We start from the raw sequence: 17,323 nt of genomic DNA, 5'->3' as shown, positions 1-17,323 counted from the left end.
GACTCCTCAAGAAAGAAATCTTTGACGGCCAGAAACAGCCATCCCTGTGTGTTGCAAGACCTGGGTTTTTGAAACTGCTGGGTCTTCAAGGTGGCACCTTCACTCTGCCGGCTCAGACACTACGGGGAGATCTACGACCCCCCTGTAAGCGGCTGAGTTAGACAGACAGCACAATTGGCCAGAAATATTCCATTCCGTAGAGCTACGTAAGCTCAGAGGAAGGTCAGAGATCACAGAAGACAACTTCCTTCCTGCTTCTTCTTCCCTTCTCTTCTGTCCATGACTGGCGTCCGGGGAGGACTCCGTCCATCCCTCACTGTGGATCCCCAGGCTCCAGCTCTCCTGGCCCTCATCACTCTCTGCTTTTCTCCAGCAGCTCTGGAATTCTTTGGGACTGTTCATAGCTAAGGAGAGTGCTGTGGAAGTTCCTGGGGGTGGGGGGAGGCGAGAGGCTTTTGCACATACCTAACATATTTTTATGTAATTGTATATATATTTTCTTATATAATTAGTGTTTAATTAAAGCTGTGTAGTTTAGTTTTCAATCCAGCCAAGTCTCTCTCTTTCTCTCTCTCTCTCTCTCCTTGTCTACCTGGGTGGGAGGGGGATTGAGAGCATTGTTGTTGAACCTGAGTCAAACGGTGACAACACACACTGGCAGGCACTCCCTCTCACCTGTGTTTGCAAATGAACATACAACTGTACACAGGCACACACAAATACACTCACAAGCACAGGCAGGTGCGCATGCACCTGAGGAAGCACAGCCTCTCCCCACACCCACTGAGAACCAGGACTCCACCATCCAGCTCTCTGCCTCTGTGTCCCTGACAGCCTGAGGCAAGTCCTTGGCAACCCAGTGCTAAGAATGTAAATTGAGCACCAGCCATCACTGGGGTATGTCATGACAGCAGAGGGCTTTGAGGCTCTGCTAGGTTGGGCAGGAATTATTCAATGGCCTGTGTTCTCATTACAGGAAAGAAAGAAGGTGTATTGGGGTCCAAGCCTCAGGGTCTTAAGTGGACATGCAGCCAGTTCACGTGCAAATTGTGTGCATGAGGGACAAAGTCAAGGCTGGAGACCACCCCTACAGGTGCAGATCCAGGGGCTCTGCACCTAGCCAGTCTACGTAATCCCAAAATCTGACAAGATCCAGCCCACCCCTGGTGATCACCGTAGGGTGGTTGTGGAGGTCTGGGACCAGTTCCAGCTTCAGTGCAGGGGGAGGTGCCGCCCTGACATGCTCACACAGCAGCAAAGGGTTGTGTGTCTGGGGCGAGCCAGATACCCTGCAGCTGCAAATGCTGGGGCTGGGACAGCAGATAGGAAGCTGGCCTGATGAAGTGTCCTTATGATAAATATCCTCTCTTCAGCAGCCAAACTAATATTGTCAAGTGGCATTGGGAGGAGACTTCAAAGTGTCTAAGCTGCACTCAGACATCTGTCAGTTATGGTGGCTCACTAGGGCTTATTGGAGCTGCACTGCTGACAAGTCTGTCGCCATGTCTGCTTTTAGCAGTGGAGCAGCCTCCAGAGCCACAGGAGCAGTGGACAGAGGCTATGCCCTGAGCTGCACAGGCAGCAGGAGGACAAGCATTGTGCCCTGAGAGCCTCCCAGCAGGAGTGGCATTTTCCCAGGGTCCACACCTGGCCTGGAAGGCCCTTTGCTGTGACCTGCTTCCTGTGGAATGTGTCCAGCTCCTGGCTGTGCTTGGCAAGTGCAGCATCAGGAATCAAGGTGGCACGAAGATGGATTTGTCAGAAACCCTCTCCAAAAGCAGCTGCACCATTACTTAGGCTAAACCAGCTGCTGCTATTCTTAGCCAGCAGGCAGCCATGACAGATGTGTACTGTGTGTGTAAGAAGCACACCTGTGTCAGGATTTTCCATTGCCGGCTGGTGAGCTCAGCAGATGCTGCTCTGAGGCATTGTTAGTGCTTGTCACGTCAGTACTGTCCTGGCAAGAATTCCTTCTCCATCTCTCTTAAAAGTGTCTCTAATGTTTTATGGAAGACTGCAACAAGGTCTCCCTGGAGCCTTTTCTTCAGCCTCTCTGGCTGAACAACCCTACCTCTCTCAACCTTTTGTTCGTCAGAGAGGTGTTCTAGTCCTCCAGGCATTCTCATGGGGCCTGCTCTGATAGGAGCGCACCAGGTGAGAACCCCACAACTGGACACAGAACTCCTGGTGAGGTCCCACCAAAGCAGAGCAGGTGGACAGAATCTTCTCCCTTGACTTTGTGACTGTGGGAAACTGTTCTTTTCTTCCTCACATAAGTCTAAACAAAATGCCTTTTCAGCCAGCGAAGGCCTCTCCTGATCATTCCCTGCTCATGGACTAAAACAGACTTGCTTCTCAAGGACAACTAAGACCAAAACACCAGATGTGGTGTGGGACAGAAAGGATGGGCCACAAGCCATCGTGTGCCCCTGGCAGTCACCCCCTAACTTGGGGCTCATGGACGCTCCTTGGCTCTGGGCAGTGACACTGCCTGGACAGGTGGTTTCACGGGGGTATCAGAGGCAGCGAGTGCAGCAGGTGGGCCCTTCCCTTCTCCCTGAGGCCCGTTCCCACGCTTTCTGCATGGGATACCCCCTGCTGTGGGCACTGGTGCTGGGACCTGCCTGCCTGCCTGCCCCGGGTCCAGCCTGGGCCTCAGCACTGAGCTCAGGGTCCTGAGCCCTGGCGTCGGGGCCGGAGCCCCCACATGTTGCTGCCGGTTGAGGGGAAACCAAGGGCTGCTGCACACACACACTCACACACACACACACTCCTCTCCTCCTACTTGCACACACCGTGCAACCTCTTAAGGAGGACTGGCATCGGGCTTCCTGCCCTCCTCCCTTCTCCCTTTGGTCCTCAACCCTCTCCTGAAGAGAACGCCTTAAAAGCACAGGACCTTTTGCATTACCTCCCCAAAGGACACTTTCTTACTATATATATATATCTATCCCTGGTAGCCATTCACATTTTCCCTAAACATCATCCCTTAGTTTGTGTTAGCCCTTAATAAACCGATTAATTTGTGTAGTAAACATTGGTCTTAGAAGCAATTTGTGAGTGTGGGGGGGTGGGGTGCTTTCTAACTACCACTCTAAAATATGGTCCCGCAGTGTCCGTTCCTCTGTGAGAGGCAGTGCCACATGTGGCCCTCGGTCATATTCAAAAACCCCTCCACATCGGGGTGGGGGGGAAGTCACGAAAGCACCTGACAGCCAGTAGCCACCCAATATCGGCTCACAACAGTGACTATCCTTCTTTGGATGCAGCTCACGATACAGTTGCCTTTCTGGGTTGGAGGCACACATTACTGACTCATGTCCAATTTTTAAACCAGCAGTATCCCCAAGTCCTTCTCCATAGGGCTGATCACAGCAATTCATCCCCCAGGCTGTTCTGATGTTGGGGATTGCACCAAGCCAGGGGCAGGACCTTGCAGCACTTGGTCTACTTGAACTTCATGAGGTTCATATGGGCCCACGCCACAAGCCTCTCAGGGTCTCTCTGGGTGGCTACTCGTCCTTCACAAGTGCCTACTGCACCTCTCATGTTGGCGTCATCTGCAAGCGTACACTCAACCTCACGGTCTATGGGATTTATGAAGATATCAAATGATACCACAGAATGGTTTGAGTTGGAAAGGACCTTAAAGGTCACCTCGCTCCAACCCCTCTGCTTGGGTAGGCACACCTTCCTCTACATCAGGCTGCTCAGAGCCCAAATTCAACCTTGCCTTGAACACTTCCAGGGATGGTGCTTCCACAGCCTCCCTGGGACACCTGTTCCAGGGTCTCACCACTCTCACAGTAAAGGAATGTCTTCCTAACGTCTACCCTAAATCTCCCCTCTTCCAGTTTCAATCCACCACCCCTTGTCTCCCTCTTTCTCGACTTCGTGGCCCTCCCTCCCGACTCTCTCAGGAGGCTCAACCCACGGTTTTCTGCAGTTGGCAGGTCCGGAGTTGGACAGATCCAAGTCCAGCCAAAAGGAGGGGGCACCCGGAGTTGAACCAGGGACCTCTTGATCTGCAGTCAAATGCTCTACCACTGAGCTATACCCCCAACTGCTTGTATCTTTGTCCAGTATGGCCTGAAGAGGGATCACAGGCTGGCAGAAGAATTCCTCTGATGAAGGATACTGGAATCCCAAGCAGTGAGGCAGCTTCAGTGGGGGCCCAACTCAAACGCTTCTGTGCACATGCACGCAGCATGGGGAATAAGCAGGAGGAGCTGCCTGGTGGGACAACTCCTGCTGGGGCAACTTCTAGTGGAGATGGAGCGTGGGAATGGACGGTCCTTAGGAGGGACAGGCAGGAGAGTAGAGGAGGGGACATTGCCCTCTAAGTCAATGACCAGCTGGAGTCCATGGAGCTCCCCCTGGGGATGGATGAGGAGCTGACAGAGAGCTTATGGGTCAGGGTTAAGGGGAAGACAGGGGCTGGTGATAATACAGTGGAATTCAGCTGTACATGACATCTGCTGGAGGGACAACACAGCAAGGCACCAGCAACCCAGGAAGTTCCCTTCCTCCTCCACACGGTAGACGAACCAACAAGAAAAGGTGCCGTGCTGGGCCTTGTTCTCGCCAGCCGGGATGGACAACATGCAGCTTAAGGGCAGCCTTGGTTGCAGTGACCATGAAATGGTGGAACTCGGGATCCGTCAGGTGACAAGGAGGGTCCGCAGCAAGCTCACTATCCTAGAGTTCAGGAGAGCAGATTTCAACCTCTTCAGGGATCTGCTTGGTAGGATAACATGGCATAAAATCCTGGATGGGAGAGGAGCCCAAGAAAGCTGGTCAATATTGAAAGATTACCTCCTCCAAGGCCAGGAGCAATGCATCCCAAGAAAAAGGAAGGCAGACAAGAATGCCAGGAGACCTGCATGGGTGAACAAAGAGCTTCTGAACACTCTTAGATGAAAAAAGAAAGTCTGCAGAGGGTGGAAGCAGGGACAGGTAGCCTGGGAGAAAAACAAAGAGGTTGTGCGAGAAGCCAGGGATCAGATTTGGAAAGCTATTGTGCAGGTAGAGTTAAACCTGGCCAGAGACATCAAGGGTAGTGAGAAGGGTTTCTACAGGTACATCAGTGGTAAGAGGCAGAACCAGGAAAATGTGGGACCTCTGCAGAAGGAAGCAGGAGACCATGTCACGCATGATATGGAGAAGGCTGAACAACTTTCTTGCCTCAGTCTTCACCACTAAGGGCTCTGGCCACACCGTTCAGGTCACACAAGGCAGAAGCGGAGACTGGGAAAAGGAAGATCCGCCCTCTGTAGGAGAAGAGCAGGTTCGAGAGCCTTTAAGGAGCCTGGAAGTGCACAAGTCCACAGGACCTGACAAAATCCATCCGAAGCTCTTAAGAGAGCTGGCAGGTGAAGTTGCAGCACCACTCTCCATCACATTTGAAAAGTCATGGCAGTCTGGTGAAATTCCCGCTGAGTGGAAAAGGGGAAACATGACCCCCATTTTCAAAAAGGGTAGGAAAGAGCCAGGCAACTACAGGCCAGTCAGTCTCTCCTCTGTGCCCAGCAAGATCACAGAGCAGACCCTCCCAAAGGCTCTGCTACGGCATGTGGAAAACATGGAGGTGGTTGCTGGCAACCAACATGGCTTCACCAAGGGCAAATCTTGCCTGAAAAATTCGGTGGCCTTTTACGATGGGGTCACAGCATCAGTGGACAAGGGGAGGGCAACAGACGTCATCTACGTGGACTTGTGCAATGCATTCAGCACTGTCCCGCATGACATCCTGGTCACAAAGCTGGATCAGCAATGTGCACTCACAACCCAGAAATCCAGCAGGTCGAGGGAGGACCCTCTACTCTACCCTGGTAAGATCCCACCCAGAGTACTGTGTCCAGTTCTGGGGCCCTCAAAACAGGAAGGACATAGAGTTCTTGGCACAAGTCCAGAGGATGGCCACAAAGATGCCAGCTGGGTTTAGACTAGATGGTCTTTCAAGGTCCCTTCCAGCCAAAACCGTTCTGTAGTTCTCTGGGCCCAGCCAGGCCCTCTGTCCCCAGGAGAAGCCTGCATTTCTCCAATAGCTCACTCAGCTGTTCTAAGTCCACACTCTTGGGCTTCAGAAGCAGAGAGGGAAACCTGCTCTTCTGCAATGGCAGAGGCCCCTGCCTTGAACCAGCAAAGGATCTCTTCTCCAGTGAGGAATGTTGTCAGGACATGTATGGGTGTGACTTTTTCATGGATATCCAGGCCTAGGGACTTGGGACACAGAAGTGGATACTCAGCAGAAGTGTCTCACCTGCATGACTTGCTCCTCTGCTTCTCTCAGCACCCGCCAGCGGTTCCTGTTGGAGACACTGGCTCTTGGCAGGAGACACACTTACTCCTGTGATGTATTCCCTGGCCAGATTAGCCCAAAGAGGGAAAATCCCTCTCTTGCCTTGCATCTAGGAGCTGGGTGAACATCAAGCCTGCAATGTGAGATTGTTCAGATACATGGACCAGCCTTTGGGAGCTTAAAGAAAGTGAGGTGAAGAATGAGCCGAGGGAGGAAGCTGATGAAGTGACAGATAGATGGATATGGACTCAGGCAAAGCTGAAACACCTTCCTGGCTTTTCAGGTGACGTACAGAAGGAATTTGTGCTGCAGTTCCCACCAGAAGCGACTATCCAGGTAGAACACATCAAAAGAGGAATTTTCTCCAACGGCCTGAGCCAAAAGCTACCAGTTCCTCTGGGTACAGGCACCTTCCAGCTTCCTCCCCATTTCCTTCTTTGTTTCCCTTGCACAGTCATTTCTGACAGCTCTGCCCCCTCAGGGCTCTTGCTGTGGACATGTGTGTTTCCGAGTCTCTCTCACATGCAGGAGGATCAGTGTCAGCATGCACCTCAGGTATCTTGTCCTTGCTGCCTTCTTGAGGCAACCACTGGGTAAGCACTGGCATTGACTGTCAGTATGAATCCTCATCTTCCCAGCAGACACTCAGTTCTCCACAGTTCTTTGCAGGGAACTGCTCTTGACTTATGGGCAAATATTGGGAACCATCAGACCACAAGGGTGATTTTGCACTTGCTTTCTCAAGATGCTGTTACTGCTGGCAAAGAAAAGATGAGACTGAGAAGAAACAGCTCCTCAGGTATCTCGTCCTTGCTGCCTTCCTGAGGCAAGCACTGGCTCAGCATTGGCTTTGACTGTCAGCACGATTTCTTTTCTCCCCAGCACACCCTCACCCCTCTACAGTCACTGGTGTTTCCCTCAGGACTCAGTCTTGGGTCCAGTCTTGTTCAAGGTCTCTAACAATGATCTGGATGAGGGGGTTGAGTGCACACTCAGGAAGTTTGCAGACGACACTGAATTGGGCGTGAGTGTTGTTCTTCTGGAGGGTGGGAAGGCTCTACAGAGGGACTTGGACTGGCTGGACTGAAGGGCTAAGGCCAATTCTCAACAAGACCAAGGAATTGTAGTGGTGGGGCCTCCCATCTGCAGGATGTGCTCTGAGGCCAAGAGGGCATATGTCAGCAGAGGTGCCAGAATGCAGGGCTGGATCAGCATTGGCTGTAGAGGAGCTGAGAATGTCTTCCTCAGCTCCAAGACACAGTTGCCAAAAGGGACTCATCACCCTGAGGAAAGGTCTGCTTGTGTCCCCACCTCACTCCCTGTCCTTATACCAAGTTAGACTCTGGTCATGTTTTCAGAGAGCCCCAGCTGCCCACCTATGGAAGGGCAGCACTGGATGCACAGACGCTCTGACAGCAATGCCCAGGAGCTCTGTCCTCAGTCCAACATCAGCCTTTGGGTTCCCAGGGATCCTCATCTGGGCTGTCACCAGTGGCTTTAGGAGGGGGGGCACCTTCTGCCACAGTAGCGGCTGGAAATGCCAGAGAGGTCACAGCACCCGGAGTTGATGGGCACTCCATCACAGCTGAGGATGCTGCCAACAGCAGCAGAGGTGGAGAAGCCCACCACGGTGTTCTGTGGGAAGGAGCTGAGGATGGGGCCGGGCAGGGTCACCACCACAGCAGGAGGCTCGATGGCGACAGTGGAGCTCTGGCACTGCCTGACACAGGGCTCGTTGCAGCTGTTGGCCAGCGGGGTGGGGCCGCAGGGCCGGCATGGCAGGCACTGGTTGTAGCAGGACATGCCTCTGGGATGGAGGTGCACCTGGGAGAGAGGGTCAGGAGGAATCAGAGCAGCCCACCACAAGTCTGTCACCCCGCCAAGAGGATTTCACAGGCACCTGCTGAGACAGGAGGTAGGAACTGGGCAGTGAGGCAAAAGGGTTTCCAGGCCTCATCCTCACACAGGACTGCAAAGTGTCACAATGATCAACTGAGGAGTTGGGCTGGCTTTCATGGTGGTCCTGACCTGGCTCAAGGCCCAGAGGTAGCTTCCACAGAAGTGGCAATTTCCTAAGCTGCTCACGAGGAATGGAAAATATCCCAGGTAATGACACAGGCTGGCGAGTGTTTTCCTGAAGCTGCCTGGGATGTTGCTGGCCTGGGGCTCACTGGTGGAGTTATGTGGGGCCACATTAACAGCAAGGGATCCTGCAATCCTTGGCTGGTCACCTAAGGGCTTCCTGGTGTGAGGACATGCCACATCTTTCTCTGCCTCCCAACATGGTCACTCCAACAATTAGTTGTTGGGTGCACGTGGCCTGCCCTGCTGCGTTTCAGAGACTCTTCATCTCTTACCCATGAAGCTAAGCAGCCTTCCCTAAGCTTTTGGTATTGAGGACTGAAAAGGTTATTCCCCCATTTTTAAACACTGCTCAAAGTTATGTGGGTCGTCTACCCACTGACATATTATGGGGTGGCCACCATGATGCTTGAAGAGAAAAAAATCATTTACTGGCACTGCAGAGAGAATCAGGGGGAGATTTTTGCCTTCCAAAAGCCCAGAGTTACCATTGCCTACAAGACGTAAAACATTTGAGAGAGGTCTCCAGTTTGCTCTAGTATTGCCTACCTGGTCCTCTCCCTGCCAGACTACATCTCTGCCTCCCCAGCTGGACCCCCACACCCTTGACTGCCTTCCCATATAGCTTTCTAATCACTTTGGATACTGTCACTCACCTTAAGGGTGCATGCTAATGGGTGAGGTGGACCAGAGCCTTTGCTTCCAGACACACGTGACACCTCCTCAGCTTTGAGGGCAGTGAACCTGTTTTCTAGTTTTAAGAACTTAGGCACGACAGAGGCCTTCTGCTTGGTGCCAGAAGTTACCAGCTTCCATCCTGAGCTTGTTCCTTGGAATCTGCTCCTAGGAGTCTACAAGTGGTGGTCGGTTTTCCACATTCATCTACTAAAAGCAGCAGAGCAGACAATTCCATGGTGTATTAAGATAAGCAAGAGGGGCAGAAGACCAGTTTGGCTGAACAGGCAACTCCTCATGGCAGTCCAGAGGAAAAAGAGCTTGTACCATCTCTGGAAGGAAGGCCAGGTTTTGCAGGAAGCTTACAGAGCTGTCATCTGTGTACGCAGGGAGAAGCCAGGAAAGGCCAAAGCTCAGTTATGGCTGAACCTGGCCAGTGTTGTTTTAGGCAACAGGTACAGCCCAGCCAGTGTCCCTCCTGTTCCCCACAGTGCCAGTCACCTCCTCAGAGAAAGCAATGAGAGAGAATTTTCCCCCAGTAAAGCCCTGTCAGCTGCTCCCAACCCCCTTCTGGCCCATCATGAGTTTAGAAAGGCTTCTGAGAGTATTTGCTCCACCTGCTTTCCAAGAAATGAGTAGACACTGTCCTGTCAACTCCTCCAACAGCCTTGGATGCATCTGGAGTGGTCCCATGAACTTGTGTAAGTCCAAATGAGAGCCAGAGTTCCTTAGTTGTTTCTTCTTGTACTCTGGGTGCTGTTTCATTCCCAGAGAGTCTGTGAGGAGGCTCAGGGATGTGGTAGGTCTGGGGACCTTCCTGAGTGGCTTTTACTGGACAGCATGTGAGACGAGTCCTGTGCCCGAGCTGACGTGTCTTCCAAGGGAAATGCATGGGCCTCTCATCCTGTCACGCAAAAGATGCCTTCACCGGGGAACGTGCCAAACATAAGGCAGGAAGTAAAGAGGCAGAAATTCAGGAAGCCAAAACAGCCAAAACAGCATTAGCTGCGGCGTTTTACATTCAAGAGGAGCTTGTCAGGAAATAGCAGCCTCTCCAAGGGATGCCTCTGGCACCTGGGGCAGTAAAGGTCCAGCCCAGCTCCTCGCCTTCATTGACTTCTCGCCTCCTTCTCTTTGGGAGTCAAGTGAGTCTGAAGCCCCTTCTCCTTCTCCACTTCTGTTAAAATGGGGTCTTAGCTCAAGGGAACTCTATGCTGATATCAGCTTTGTTCAACGCCCAATCTTGGGGATCCTTGTCAGAGACACAGGGAAAAGGAGAGGAGGTTAGATATGGAGGGAAGCTGGGAGGTACCCTGGGAGGACTGCAGACAGGTTGTCCAAGCAGCTAGGGATCAGGTAAGGAGGGCCAAATCCCAGACAGAATTAAGTCTCACCAAGGGTGTAAATACCAATAGGAAAAGCTACTATAGGTATGTTGGGGATATAAGGACAACCAAGGAAAATGTCGGCCCTCAGCTGAAGGAAACAGAAGACCTAGCTATGCAGGATATTGAGAAGGCTGAGGTTCTCAATGGTTTATTTGAATCAGACTTCTCTGGCAAGTGCTCCAGTCTCATCACAAAGGCCACAGTGGATGAAAGCAGAGACTGGGAGAAGAAAGCGCGCGCGCGCACACACACACACACACACACACACCAACTTTAGGAGAAGAGCAGATTTGGGACCACTTGAATAACCTGAAAGTGCACAAGTCTATGGGACATGATGGGATCCATCCACAGGTCCTGAGGGAGCTAGCAGACGCAGCTACTAAGCCTCTGTCCATCATATTTGTGAGGTCATGGTGGTCTGGTGAGGTTCCTGCCCATTGAAAAAAAGATAACATTGCCCCTATTTTTAAAAAGGGAAAAAAGTAAGCCTCGGGGAACTACAGACCGGTCAGTCTCAACTCTGTGCTGGGCAAGATCGCAGAACAGATCTTCCTGGAAAGTCTGAAAAGGGACACGGAAAATAAGGAAGCGATGGGAAACAGACAACATGGCTTCACTAAGGACAAGTCATGCCTGACCAATATGGTGGCTTTCTATGACAAGGCTACAGACTACAGACATGGTGGATAATGGCAGAGCAACTGATGGCATCTACCTGGATTTGTGCAAGGCATCTGACACTGTCCCACATGACATCCTGGTCTCCTAACAAGACATGGATTTGAGACATGGACCACCTGATGGATAAGTAATTGGCTGGATGGCTGCACCCAGAGAGTTGTGGCAAATGGTTCAGAGTCCCAGTGGAGGCAAGTGATGAGTGGTGTTCCTCAGGGGTCAGTACTGGGACCAGTGCTGTTTAACGTCTTGGTTGCAGACGTGAATTGAATGTATCCTCAGCAAGTGTGGTGATGATACAGGGTTGTGTGGAGTAGCTGACCCTCTAGAGGGAAGGGATGCCATCCAGAGGAACCTTGACAGGCTGGACAGGTGGGCCAGTGCCAATCTCATGAAGTTCAACAAGGCCAAGTGCAAGGTCCTGCACCTGGATTGGCACAACTCCAGGCAGAAATACAGGCATGGATAGACAACAGTCCTGAGGAAAAGGACCTGCGTGTGGTAGTAGATGAGAAGCTCACCATGAGCCACCAGTGTGCACTCGCAGCCCAGAAAGCCAACTGCATCCTGGGCTGCATCAAAAGAAGTGTGGCCAGTACGGTGATAGAGGGGATTCTCCCCCTCTAGTCTACTCTGGTGAGACTGCACCTGGAATACTGCATACAACTCTGGAGCCCTCATCACACGAAAGGCATGGAGCTATTGGAGAAGGTCCAGAGAAAGGCCATGAAGATGATACAAGGGCTGGAGCACCTCTGCTACAAAGACAAGCTGATAGAGTTTGAGCTATTCAGCCTGTCGAGGTCAAGGCTCCAGGGAGACCTGATAGTGGCCTTCCACTACCTGAAGGGGGCCTACAGGAAATCTGGGCAGGTGCTTTTCACCAGAGAGAGTAGAGGTATGACAAGGCGTGATGGTTTTAAACTGAAAGAGTAGACATTTAGGTTAGACATCAGGAAGAAATTCTTCACCATGAGGGTAGTAAGGCGCTGGAATATCTTCCCTAGGGAGGTTGTGGATGCCTCCTCCCTGGAGTGGTTTAAGGGCAGATTGGATGAGGTTTTGTTCAACCTGCTCTAGTGTGAGCTCATGGGAAGCACATTGGAACCTGATGATATTTAAGGTCTCTTCCTACCTTAACCATTCTCTGATTCTGTGATTCGGTGGTGACAGGCTCCTTCTCATGTATGCCCCCTCTGCCCCCTCTTCCAGGTGCACCTTGGGCATCCAAGACATGTCCTGCTACAACCAGTGCCAGCCCTGCTGCCAGCCTTGCGGCCCGACCCCACTGGCCAGCAGCTGCAATGAGCCCTGTGTCAGGCAGTGCCAGAGCTCCACCATTGTCATCGAGCCCTCCCCCGTGGTGGTGACCCTGCCCGGCCCCATCCTCAGCTCCTTCCCACAGAACACCGTGGTGGGCTCCTCCACCTCCGCTGCCGTTGGCAGCATCCTCAGCTGGAAATTAGGTGGAGGCATGGGGAAACATTTCACTGCTCTTTATTGGAAGGTAGGACTACTGCAGCGAGTCCTCTTTCAGGCACTGCCTCTGGAAGCTGAGGAAGACACTAATAGTTACTCCACAGTCAATGGCTATCAGTCCTTGCCTTGCTGCTGCTCTGCCGGGAAAGATCTTCTTGGCCCTGAAGCACACCATGTGAACTGGAATCCTGACCACTGCTGCCCTCAAGAGAGGAACCATGGGCATCTGGGAACCCCTGGGACATCATCAGTCTCACGATGTCTTGGGGGAAAGTGCTCCTCTTGCTGGTGGAGCTGTGCTGGGAAATGAGGCTCAGAAGAAGAGTTTGCCAAAGGATGGCAGGAATTTGGAGTGGGAAAATAGCCTTGGGGATGGCCCCCAGTCCTACTCACCCTGCCCCTCTCCTCCATTACCTGATCTAGGGGCGACGGCCAGCAAGACTGGCCATGGGCAGCAGAGACAGCTTCCACATGAGCCCTTCAGCACAGCATCTGGCCTGGGCCACCTGTTGCCTACATGTTGGCTGAGGTGTTCACAAGTTAGCACTGGCATCATCTACAGCAGCCCACACAATGGTGACCCCTGTCCTTGTGAACCCAACACCTCCTTGGGTGAAGGCAGCCCCAGTACAGTGACTGGTGTTCAGTGACACATGGTTGCATTTTGGTGCCTTGTCTTGTGCAAGCACAGAGCAGCTTCACAGAATCACAGAATCACAGACTTACTGAGGCTGGAAAGGACCTCTGAGATTACCAAGTCCAGCCTGTGACCTAAGGCTGCCACATCAGCTAGACCATGGCACCAAGTGGCACATCCAGTCTTTCCTTAAACGCCTCCAGGGATGGTGACTCCACCACTTCCCTGGGCAGTGCATTCCAATGTCTAATCACCCTTTCCATGAGGAAGTGCTGCCTCATATCCAGCCTAAACTTCCCCTGGTGCAGCTTCAGGTCAGGCCCTTTCATCCTGCCACTAATTTCCTGGGAGAAGAGCCTGCCCCCTACCTGATTACAAGTTCCCTTCGGGTAGTTGTAGAGAGTGATAAGGTCCCTCCTCAGTCTCCTCTTCTCCAGGCTAAACAACCCCAGCTCCCCTAGCCTCCCCTCATAAGACTCAATTACCAGCCTCATTCTCTCCTCTGGACCTACTCCAGCACCTCAATACCTTTCTCGGAGTGAGGGGCCCAGAACTACACACAGTACTCGATTGAGGCCTCCCCAGTGCTGAGTCCAGGGGGAGAATTACACCCCTGCTCCTGCTGGCCACACTTTTCCTGATATAAGCCAGGATGCCATTGGCCTTCCAGGCCACCTGAGGACACTGCTGGCTCATGTTCAACCGGTTCTCAACCAGTACTCCCAGGGCCCTCTCAGCTGGGCCATTCTCCAGCCATGCTTCCCTGAGTCTATAGAGCTGCCTGGGGTTATTGTGGCCAAAGTGTAAGACCTGGCACTTCGTCTTGTTGAACCTCATACCGTTGGCCTCGGCCCATCAGCCCAGCAGGTCGACACGCCCCTCAACTTGGTGTCCTCTGCGAATTTACTAAGGGTAGACTCAATCCCCTCATCCACGTTGTCAAGAAAGATGTTGAATAGCACTTGACCCCATACTGATCCCTGGGGGACACCGCTGGTCACCAGACACCAGCTGGATGCAGCACCATTCACCACCACTCTCTGGGCCTTGTCATTCAGGCAGTTTTTAACCAGCGAAGCGTGCACTTGTCCAAGCCACGGGCTGCCAGCTTTTCCAGGAGGGTGCTGTGGGAGACTGTGTCAAAGGCTTTGCTGAATTCTAGGTAGACCACACTCACAGCCTTCCCCTCCTCCATTATGTGGGCCACCCAGTCGTAGAAAGGGATCAGATTGGTTAGGCAGGACCTTCCTTTCCTAAACCCATGTTGGCTGGGCCTCATCCCCTGGTTGTCTTGTACATGCTGCTTGATGGCACTCAGGGCCCAGGAGCTCTACAGCCTCACAAGTGCCCTAACCCAGCTCTGGTCTTGCAAAGGTGGTGTGAGAGAGCAGATACCCCAGCTCTGTGTAAATGTGTGGGAGTTCAAGGTTTGAGTCACACCATTTGTAACATATGCTAGATGACTAAAGTCATGCCTTCATTTCTTTTGACCATCAGAGGTGTCCACGTTGCTCTGCAACTGCTGTCAGTTATCTTGTGATTAGATAAAGCCAACTCAACCAAATCTGAGAAACCGAAAATTAACATTGAGATAAAGGTCACTCATTCAAACATGAGATATTTTCTAATGGCACAGAGACCCTGGGCCAAGGGCCAGTCAGTGCTGGGACCCATGGCTGTATCTGGTCTGAGTGGGCTTGCTCCTGATGCTCAATGTTCCTGTGTTACCACCTAGCTCAGCAGTGCCTCCCACAGAACCTGGCCTGGGAGGGATGACCCATATCCTCACCCCATGCAGGAATGGCCCTGTCATAGGATGATGAAGATGGTTATCAGTAGCATGACTAGGGAAAAAGATTTCAGCCATGGAAAGGAAAGGCCTTTATAAATGTTTTAGCCTTCAGTCATTCTGAGATATGCTTCATCAACCATAAGTGTCTCTTAGTGGAGGACATTAGTGTGTGGATTCTGTTCTAACACTTGTACACTTTTTTCAAGACACTTGGTTTTTCATGCAGGAAACAGCCTATGAGACTGCAGATACTGCTACATGAGAGTGGCAAGAGTCTACCTTGACACTTTCAGCAGCATGGATGCTGTTTTCCTGGAACACCTGTCCATATGTTCTGGCCATAGCCCCGACAGTAGGTGGTGGAAGGAAGAGGGGAGTATCAGCGATGGGCCATCCCAGAGGCTGTTCCCTGCTGTACCGCTCCTGACACTCTGCAACACAAATCATCTCCTAGAGCCCCAGCCCCTGGCACCCCAGCACAGCTGGAACCAGGGCTCGTGGGGCTGCTGAGCTCAGGGCCTCCTGCCTTTCTAGACATTTGTGGGCAGAGACACATCACGGCAAGGCCTGATGCTCATGGGCAGCAGAGCGGCCAGCGATGACTTCTTCAGCTCCAAGGGGTGCTGCCCAAAGGAGGAGTCACTGCATGCACATGCTGTCCCAACTTCCTCTGCCAAAGGAGAGGTGTTTTCTGGTGCCCTCACCCCCTTCTGCCCCAGAGCAACACCCTTCTCCTTTGGCAGCTTGGAGCCTGTTCAAAGAGGGAAAGACCATATGGAGGCCAGGCTTGAAATGCAGCAGAGCTTTAATGAGACCAAAGAGGGAAACAAAGTCACTCCAAGTGAAGGTCACCAGTGTGGAGAGTCATGGTGGCAGCTGAGGGTCTGCATTCTTGGCCATCAAGGAGTTCTTCCACAAGATCTGTCTTCTGCCTGTCCGATAGAAAAGGAAAGGAGACACGTGGTCCCCACTAGGCTGGCCTTGGTGGGACTTTACTGCCAGCGGGAACCAAAGCAATCTGAGAGAAGGCAAACAAGGGCAGATGCGTTCAGCTGTACTGAAAGCAACATGGAAAAAATCTGAGTTCCCCCCAGGTCTCTCCAGGGGGTCAGAGAGACGGATGGTCCCCACCAGGGTGGCCTCAGTGGGACCTTGCTGCTAAGGGAAACCAAAGCAAGCAAAGAGAAGGCAGAGAAAGGAAAAGCCATTCAGCTATAGTGGGAACAATGCTGAAAAATCTTGATCCTCTTCCCAGCAGCTTGTTCTGTGTTCCTCGAGGTGTCTCCAAGGGGTTTCCCAGCATTTTCATCAGGAGAGGAACCTTCTGCCACAGTAGCGGCTGGAAATGCCAGAGAGGTCACAGCACCCGGAGTTGATGGGCACTCCGTCACAGCTGAGGATGCTGCCAACAGCAGCAGAGGTGGAGGAGCCCACCACGGTGTTCTGTGGGAAGGAGCTGAGGATGGGGCCGGGCAGGGTCACCACCACAGCAGGAGGCTCGATGGCGACAGTGGAGCTCTGGCACTGCCTGACACAGGGCTCGTTGCAGCTGTTGGCCAGCGGGGTGGGGCCGCAGGGCCGGCATGGCAGGCACTGGTTGTAGCAGGACATGCCTCTGGGCTGGAGGTGCACCTGGGAGAGAGAGCTGGGAGGAAGCAGAGCACAAGGAGGGGTGAGGAGCAGCCTGGTTACACGGAGGGAGCCAAGGCTCCCCAAGCCAAGTAATGAGCGGGTGGCTGGAGGCTCAACCAGGAGCCACATAGTCTTCATTGCCCAATAAAGAACATCCTAGATGAGGAAGGCTCTCTCCTAAGTCATAACCCAGCCCCCACCTTCAGCCACATCCCAGCTTCTCTCTGAGCAGACCTTCCTGCTGTGCCCTGCCATGAAAAGGAGATCCCAAATCTGTTACAGAACAGAGGCAGTATCAGATGAGAGTTCCACTGAGGAGAGATCTCCCTTTGGAAGAAGAGGAGAAGGAGCTTCACACTCACCTGGCTCCCAAGCAGAAGGAGGCAGGAGAAGGGGATGAGAGAGCAGGGGCTCGGTCTGCCTTTTATACCCGCCCTTCATTGCCGCAGGACCACAGGCACCCTTGGCTGAGGTAACAATTTCCTGACAAGCTCATCTTCGATGCAAAGCATCGCAGCTAATGATATGGGCTGTGCTTGGCTTTCCAACACTGCTGCCTTTTCATCTCCAGGCTTGTGCCATGCCAGTTCTCCTGTGAAGGCTTCTTCTGAGCGCTGGGATCAAAGGCCCCAGGATTTCCAGGGCAGGAATGACAC

The 17,323-nt window shown here is 52.6% G+C and overlaps 3 protein-coding genes and 1 non-coding gene across 4 annotated transcripts; 1 reads left to right on the top strand and 3 right to left on the bottom strand.

The window, feature by feature from the left end:
- Positions 1-3,989: 3,989 nt before the first annotated feature.
- Positions 3,990-4,061, bottom strand: TRNAC-GCA. The gene has a single exon. It is a non-coding gene; the product is annotated as a tRNA-Cys (tRNA).
- Positions 4,062-7,795: 3,734 nt separating this feature from the next.
- On the bottom strand, positions 7,796-8,124 carry LOC104392303 (feather keratin Cos2-3-like). Its single transcript, XM_010001692.1, has one exon. It carries the CDS (start codon positions 8,102-8,104, stop codon positions 7,799-7,801), a length of 306 nt encoding a protein of 101 aa, XP_009999994.1. The 5' UTR covers positions 8,105-8,124; the 3' UTR covers positions 7,796-7,798.
- Positions 8,125-12,361: 4,237 nt separating this feature from the next.
- LOC104392323 (feather keratin Cos1-1/Cos1-3/Cos2-1-like) lies at positions 12,362-14,050 on the top strand. Its single transcript, XM_010001717.1, has 2 exons — positions 12,362-12,634; positions 13,961-14,050. The coding sequence occupies exons 1-2, from the start codon at positions 12,362-12,364 to the stop codon at positions 14,048-14,050; spliced, it is 363 nt and encodes a 120-aa protein (XP_010000019.1).
- A 2,293-nt stretch (positions 14,051-16,343) lies between these two features.
- LOC104392313 (feather keratin Cos2-3-like) lies at positions 16,344-16,646 on the bottom strand. The gene has a single exon (XM_010001705.1). The coding sequence runs from the start codon at positions 16,644-16,646 to the stop codon at positions 16,344-16,346; it is 303 nt and encodes a 100-aa protein (XP_010000007.1).
- Positions 16,647-17,323: the final 677 nt, after the last annotated feature.

This window comes from Chaetura pelagica, unplaced genomic scaffold, assembly GCF_000747805.2.
Source record: "Chaetura pelagica isolate M959 unplaced genomic scaffold, ChaPel_1.0 scaffold871, whole genome shotgun sequence".
NCBI classification, from domain to species: Eukaryota; Metazoa; Chordata; class Aves; order Apodiformes; family Apodidae; genus Chaetura; species Chaetura pelagica.
This window is presented reverse-complemented; position numbering and strand designations above follow the sequence as displayed.